Raw genomic sequence first — 7,851 nt, 5'->3', positions numbered from 1 at the left:
ACACCAGGAATCGGTAAGCGCTGGGCTCCAGTCTTGAGAGTGGTAATTGTGAGGTGGATGGCTGAGTGGTGTCTGAGGGGTGCCCCCTTTCCTAAGCACCCCAGGAAAGGTGCTAAGGCAGCAGGAGGCTCAGGAGAATCCCAGGGGACCCCGTCTCCTGTCTTCTAGGTGAGGGCTTGAGACTCCTACTCTCCTTGGCCAAGTCCCTGGGCTTGAGAGGAGAGAGCTCATCTCTGCTTTCCTTGTTCTCACATCCAGGGTGGTGGGAGCAGAAAGTCTGGCTAGGGTCACCCTCTTCTCCCCGCTTCCCCCACTCCTAGACTGATGCTCCAAGGGGCTGAGCCTCTGGTGGGCATCCGGGCAGTGGAGTGGTAGGTGGTCCCCAGCCATGAACTTGTAGAGCAATGCACAGTGTCAGTGGCAATCCAGTCTGAAAGGAAAGGCAAAGGAAATGTTTCTTCAGGGCAAGAGACAGTGGGTGGCCTTTTGGGGACACTTGCTGTGTGGTCCCTGTCTGCCAGATTTCAGCTACAGGTCATTACCACCCATGTACATGGGCCTCCTGCTATGAGCTGCCCAGTGGAAGAGCAGGAACCCAGGCTTTTAAGTGGGTTTGCCTGGCCCCCAGCACAGGCTTCTCAGTGGAATTTTTTAGAGGTTTTTCCAGGAAGAGGTGGCCTTAAGCAGCTTGTTGAGTTAGGCCCACCAAAAGTCCTCATCGGTGGATGGCTTGGTTTCTTTCTGCCCAGCTAGTGATCCACAGCAAGCTGAAAATGACCTGGACCAAATCAGTCAAACAGGAGCACAGTCTCTTCCAAATCACTTTTATTGAAGCCGTGGCAGCAGAATATACAATGTGGCTCAGATACACAGCAGAGCGGGGCCTAGATCATGAAAAGGTAATTTTTCCCTACATCTTGGGAAAAAGGGTGATATATATATTTTTATGAACACTATGTAAAAAATATAAACAACACACAACATTCTCCAGGAGCTAGAGCCCAAGAGAACCCACTGCGGATCCACCATCCAGTGGGACATCAGAGGCAGTCTCTGGGGTGTGGAGGTGGGGAGGGAGTGTCCCCACAGCCAGGAGAGGCTGCAGCAGCCCCCTGACTTTGCCAAGAATGCCAGGCAGTGACAAGCAGCAGTGAGGAACAGCGTGGGTGGCAGCCGTGCCGGGCAGCTTGTCAGCATCTTGATCACCAGTATCTGGAGGATCCAGTTGGGATGGCCAGCCAGGCCAGAGAGGAGGAGGGAGCCTTCTCATCCATGGGGGCAGACAGTGTGCCTCTCTGCTTGAAGAGGGAGAGGAAGGGCGACGAGGAGCAAGGGGCGAGGGAGCATGGGGCTCTCAGGTTGTCGGTGACCTGGGATGAGGAAGAACAGGGTCAGGCTGCATAGTGATGAGATTCAGGACAGTTAGGGATGTGATGAGGATGCTTCTGTTTGTAGAGTTCTAGGGGCAGATGGACCCAGAGTTCTTTCTGATGAGATGCTCTTGTCAGTGGGATGACCTGGGACACGGGGAAAGGGTCTGGAGATTCTAGTCAGAATTAGGGTGGATAACAAATACAATACTGCCTCAGCACATTGGGGTCAGAGGATCTGAGGAAAGGAATGGGGGGCTCCATAAAATTTGCAGTGAATGGAGTACAATAGAAGGCATAGGTATGAATGAGTCTGGGTCCTAAGTGTCTCCTAAGTTCCACTCATCAGCTGTGTGGCCTTGATGTTCCTCGGCCTCAGTTTCTTTATTCCCAAAATGAGGATAATAACAACAGCTCTTCATACTTTGTAGGTGAGACGTGACCAATGTCACCTGAGGAGTGTATTGTGTTTCTTAAGTGTTTTGGGCCATGGCTATTAACAAGAGGAACCTCTAACAGGGAAAGAGGAGGGTGGGTCCAGACTTAGGCCCTAAAAGCAAGAGCCCCGGGGGAAGTTCCTCTCCAGAGCTTGGGGACCCGCCCCCAGGGCCCCACCGCCTGGCTGAGATGTCAGCTCACCTCAACTGGACCAGAGCCGCAGCGTCATGAGCAGGTTAAACCCGACCACCTTCAGGAGGAGGATGCGGAACACGATCACTGACAGGTTTTGGGAGTTTAGGTTCACATCTGCAAAAACAAGGAGCCACAGCAGTCACGGCACAGGTCTGCACAGCCCCCGTGACGCCGAAAGCAGGGTGGGGAGTCTGGCAGGCTTCAGTGCCTGGATCTGCCTCTCCCTTTGAGCTTTGGTGCACATCCCCTCATAAACATATCTGCACATCCCTCTAGGGTCAACAGGGGCTTCCCAGGTGGCACAGTGGTAAAGACTCTGTCTGCCAATGCAGGAGATGCAAGAGAGGCGGGTTTGATCCCTGGGTTGGGAAGATCTCCTGGAGTAAGAAACGGCAACCCATTCCAGTATTCTTGCCTGGAAAATTCCATGGACAGAAAAGCCTGGTGGGCTACAGTCCATGGGGTCGCAAAGAGTCGGACACCACTTAGTGACTGAGCACGCACATTTCATTTCCAAAGAGAAACACTAACAGCGCTTACTCTCTGTTTTAGGGCTGAGTCTCTCAGTGGATGGGGGTGGTGAATGGTCAGAACTTGGTACACGCAACACCCTGGGTCGGTGCCCCTTAGTGAGAATCTAGTGGCGGAACCACAGGAGGGATGAAGTGAAAGTGAAAGTTGATCAGTCGTGTCTGACTCTGCGACCCCATGGACTATGGAGTCCATGGAATTCTCCAGGCCAGAATGCTGGAGTGGGTTGCCTTTCCCTTCTCCAGGGGATCTTCCTGACCCAGGGATTGAACCCAGGTCTCCCGCATTGCGGGTGGATTCGTTACCAACTGAGCCACAAGGGAAGCCCAAGAGAGATGACTCAGTACACATGACTCAAATGGAAATGAACGTGGGCCCAGGGCAGGTGGTGAGGAATGGTGGGGATCTTTGAGAGCCAAGGTCACCGCCCACATGAGTTTTGCTGCTCTTCTTGAAAGAAGGCAAAACCCCCAGGCTATGGAGGGAGAACATCCTTGGGAAGACCTGGTTAGTCTAGGGCTTTATGTGAGCTGGTCTGAGATTTCCCAGCGGGGCCACCCAGAAGCTCTCTTGATCTCTGTGGACAGTGGAGCCACTGAAAGAAATACAGAGGCCTGGGAGTGAGTCACTGGTCTAGAAAAACTAGACTTATCCTCGAAGTTCTTAGAGTGGAAAAGAAAATTAGAGATGGTGAGAGGAATCCAGGGATTCAAGAATGTCCCCAGGCAGCTTGAACTGCTGTTCCTGGTCCTTAGAACTTCATTCCTAGATCCCCATGCTCCTTCACACTGCCTCTATCCCGTCTGGGTGATTGTGGGTTCATCGTCTCCCCAGACCTGTGTGAAGCCAGGAGGGACCCCTCCCTTACCTGTTTCAAAGCTTTTCTCTACCAGCTTGGCATCACAGGGGATTCCTAAAAGGAGAAATAAAAACATTTTTCTTAGAGTCCTGAGCATTCTGACTTCCCACCCCAGAAGCCTTTCCATGCCTCTTCGTGGAGAGATCTGGAAGGAACTTGTCTCATATGGGACCACCTGTTGAGGCCACCACTGACTCTTGAAAGACCAGCACCCTGGCTTCTAGGCATTTCATTTACTTAATGCTGGTTGTGCTAAGTGCATATAACATGACACAAGGAGCCATCAGACTCCACCCTTGGGTGAGTTCTAATCTGGAGTCTTATAGAGGAAGTAAGACAGACACAGTGAGAATTGCCATAAGGGGAATGGGGGCTTTCATCTATCCCACAAGGTTTTGACCCCGGCACCCCAGATCTGTTTGCTTGTTTTTTCTGACTTAGTAAATGCCATTATCATTGACCTAGCTGCTCAGAACTACCACCTTCCTCAATTCCCTCTTTTCCTTTTCAATCCTGCATGGTTCTAGCTTTGAATCCCAAATAGCGTTGAGCTTTTAACGCCCCTGCCGCGGGGACTTCCCTGATGGTCCAGTGACCAAGACTCTGTGCTCCCAATGCACGGGGCCTGGTTGGGGAACTAGATCCCACAAGCTGCAACTAAGAGTTCGAATGTCCTAGCTAAGGCCCAGTGCCTTAGTTAAAAAAATAAAAAACAAAATATCAAATGACTCCCCTGCCACAATCCCATCCTGGCCTCCATCATCTCTCTGCTGCACGAGCTGCTTTTCTGTTTGCACTCTCAGCTCCTACAACCCATTTTCCACTCTAGGCAGAGTGATTAAAAAAAAATTATTTATTTTGGCTGTGCCAGACATTCCTTGCTGCTCAGTCTTTCTCTAGTTGCAGCGAGCAGGAGCTACTCTCTAGTTTTGGTGCCAAGGCTTCTCACTGCGGTGGCTTCTTGTTGTGGAGCATGGGCTCTAGGGTGCACAGGCTTTAATACTTGCAACACGTGGGCTCAGTAGTTTGGCTCCTGGGCTCTAGAGCACAGGCTCAGTATTTGTGGCACATGGGGCTTAGTTGCTCCGTGGCACGTGGGACTTCCAGAACAGGGATCGAACCTGTGTCCCCTGTAGTGGCAGGCAGATTCTTTACCACTGAGCCACCAGGAAAGCCCTCAGAATTTTTTTTTTTTTAAGTAAATCGGGTATCATTCGTCTGCTTATAGGCAACCAATAGCTCCTCACTGTACCAAACAGTGTCTCCCGCTCATGATGGGCAAGGCTCTGTGATCTGGCTCCGGCCTATCTCTTCCATCTCATCTCCTCCTGCCCTTTGCCTTTCTCACTGTGCTCCTGACTCGTTAAGGTCCTTTCTCTTCTAATGGCTGGTACCTCCTTAGCCTTGAAATCTCAGCTCAGATAGCATTTCCCCAGAAGGCACTTCTCTGACTTTTGTCCATAGGGTGGCTATTTCCCCAACTCCAAGTTAAAGCAAGTATAATAATCTGGAATTCTTTAAATTTCTGCTTGTTGATGGTTGGTCTCCCCCAACTGGAATGGGGCTTGCTCAGAGCAGACCCCTCATCGGATGCATTTCTTCCTCCATGGCAGCACTGGGCATGTTGTACAGGCACAATCAGCAATTGCTGAGTGAATGAAGGAATGAGGTTAGGAGCTGGGAAAGTGCTTTGGCCGAGAGGGAGGAGTAAAAGAAGGGTCTGGAAGAAGCACACCGGAGCCTGGAGGAGCAGTGAGGGGCTGAGCAGAGGCAGGGGGTGGGGACCCAGAGAGGGTGAGCTTCAGGGCCCTGGCGCTCGCAGGCCTCTTCCCTCTCTGCTATTTGTCTGGGACGTTCTGTGACCTGCCTGGATGGGGCTCACTGATGCTCAGGAATGAGAAGGGAGGGGTCTTTGCTGACAATTGATGAGGTTGAGACCACCAATCAGAGCAGCTTTTAGATGTCACAGACCTGAGCCCTGGGCACAAATGGGCCTCTCGATGGAGGAAACTCCTTAGAGCAGAACCCAGGCTGCACTCACCGAAGCTGTGGACGAACTCAATGCTCTCGTTGAAGGTGTTTGTGCATCCAGAATCGCTGGTGCTTCCCCAAGTCACTATCCCGTTGCTCTTGGACCCCAGGATCTCCATGTTGAGCACGGTGCTGTCTTTTTTGTGTACCATGTTCCACTCGTACCCCCCAATTTGTGTCAGGTTGATTTGATTTGAGTCAAAATCGGTGAAGAGGCAGACAGAAGTGTTGCTGGATTCGGGGCTTCTCAGCTGGTACACAGTGGGGTTGGGGTCCTTGATTTCTGTGGACCAAAAAGACCTAGGTTAGGAGATGATTGTTTTTCTCCTTGCTCCAACCAAGGCCTGAGTCCAGATGCCAGTGATGGGCAAGAATAGGGCTCTATGGGGCTAGCAAGTCACATTCTCAGGTTTGAGGTGGGAAAGAACATTCTAGAAACCATCTGCTCACAATGGACAGGACTCAGGGACAGGCACAAACTACGGATCCTGGCCAAGAGGCCAGGTTCTCAATGAACACACTCTGCCAGGCCCTGCCTACCATTCAAGGAAACTAGCAATGCAGGGCCACTTAAGGATGCTGCCCATTTTTCTACTTAATAGAAACTTCTTCAAAAGCTCAAAAGGCCTAGGAAGCAACAACATAGTTCTGGCAGGACAAAGCAAGCAGAGAAAAGAGACCCAGCAAAGCAAGCTACATGTCTTAGAGTCTAGGGTGGTCTCCCCGTCTTGGGCTGGTGTTGACAGGAGTGTGATGTTTGTAATAGGCAGGCATGAACTTGGAAGATGGGCTACATGACCAGGAGATTTCTCTCACTGATAACAGCTTTAGGCTCTAAATCAGAACCCTTGCGTCTAAGCCCCGGCTCTCCCATTTACTAGCTACAAGACTTTGAGCAATTCACACCAGCTCCCTGAGTCTCGGGAATTTCATCTGTCAAGTGGGGATATTGCCTCATCTTTTTTCCTGACCAGGCTCTTCTAAGAAGCCATGAGAGTTTCTCCATATAAAGTTATATTTAATAAACTGAAATAATTTTAGTAATTGCAGCTCTTGATACTACCAGGAGATTGCTATGATAACTGTGCTACCCAATAATACACAGTTTCTACTCTTCCGCCCCAGGAAAGCAGGAGCTGCCAGAGGCTTTTCTTTAGTGCTGAGTATGACTCCTCAGTATTTTCATGGGATTCTGTGTTTTTAAAGCAACCCTTAGTGTTTATTCTTTCCGACCTCCTGCGTTTGGAGGAGGAAGCAGAGGTTTACTAGGAGGATTAACATGTTGGGGCCACCCAGCAAGTTTACAGCAGGGCTGGGATGGCAGCTTCTGGGGCCCGTGGTTCTCTGCTCCTCTAGCTTTCTCACCACACAGGCAAAATCTTGCAGACCAGTGATGCATGACGCACCCCGTGCGCTGAGCCAGTCAGGGTGGCCTTGGCAATGCAGATATCCAGCTGGATGAAAACCAGGGGAATCAGCCCTTGGCATGGCCTTGGGATGCTGAATCAAGGTGGAGCTGCCTATGGGTAGGGTTGTCCATGGTCACATGTGAGCGACACCCAAAGCTCTGGCTTCAAAGGATTCTGCCTGCTCCCCTCCAGTCTTCATGTGCCTGAGAGGACGACAGCACTGTGGGTTAAGGATTTACAGCAGAAATCTTTTACTGGGAGGGGAGAGACGGGAAGCCATTAGCTAATACCACACCCCATGGATGTGTCAGTAGTTAGTAGGAGCCATGGGTGGGACCAGAGAGGGTGATGTGGAAGGGTGTGGAAGTGCTGAGAGAATGTGGCCTCAAGAAAGCCGAGGTTAAAGTGCACCAGACACAGGTCGACCTCAAAGGGAGAAGGGGGTTGTTATGGGGGCCAGATACTTGACTCTGAGTCCTGGTGAAACTCTCACTTAGACCCCAGAGCCAGTGGCTGTCAGTCTGGAGAGGGTCTAGACCATGCTGTCCAGTGTGATAGTCTTTAGCTGCACTAACCAACACCAAGCAAACTCCGGGAGATTGAGAAGGACAGGGAAGCCTGGTGTGCTGCAGCCCAGGGGGTCACAAAGAGTCGGGTACGACCGAGCGACTGAACAACAAACATCAAGTAAAATTAAAAATCCAATTAGCAATTAAACCTTCGTGTTGAGACCCCAGTAGCCACATGTGGCTGATGCCTATGGTGTAGGACAGTGCAGGTTGACAGAATATTTCCACTGTCACAGAAAGTTCTATTGGACGGCATTGGTCTGGAGGGTGCGATGCCACGGACCACGAGGTAAGGCTGAGGGGGCTGAGAGTGAGACTAAAGCCAGCTGAGATCCTTGAAGGGTGATACCAGGGCAGGCTTACTGTTGCTCAACTTTGCTAGCGACAGATCAAAATGAAAGAGCAGTTAGTGCGGTCAGAGAATCGGGGTGATTTTTAGCCCCTCTCAA

At 51.0% G+C, this 7,851-nt stretch overlaps 1 protein-coding gene across 1 annotated transcript in view; it reads right to left on the bottom strand.

Moving 5' to 3' along the window:
- Window positions 1-1,146: 1,146 nt before the first annotated feature.
- The window catches only part of LOC138073034 (T cell receptor alpha chain MC.7.G5-like), a 570,790-nt gene continuing 564,085 nt past the window's right edge, over window positions 1,147-7,851 (bottom strand). The window contains exons 5-8 of the mRNA XM_068964442.1: window positions 5,435-5,707; window positions 3,403-3,447; window positions 2,010-2,117; window positions 1,147-1,370 (exon numbers count right to left, since the gene is read on the bottom strand). Coding sequence (XP_068820543.1) covers window positions 2,011-2,117; window positions 3,403-3,447; window positions 5,435-5,707 — 425 coding nt within the window. The 3' untranslated portion in view covers window positions 1,147-1,370; window position 2,010. The remainder of the gene's footprint in view (window positions 1,371-2,009; window positions 2,118-3,402; window positions 3,448-5,434; window positions 5,708-7,851) is intronic.

This window comes from Capricornis sumatraensis, chromosome 2 (genome assembly GCF_032405125.1).
Source record: "Capricornis sumatraensis isolate serow.1 chromosome 2, serow.2, whole genome shotgun sequence".
Taxonomy (NCBI): domain Eukaryota; kingdom Metazoa; phylum Chordata; class Mammalia; order Artiodactyla; family Bovidae; genus Capricornis; species Capricornis sumatraensis.
This window is presented reverse-complemented; position numbering and strand designations above follow the sequence as displayed.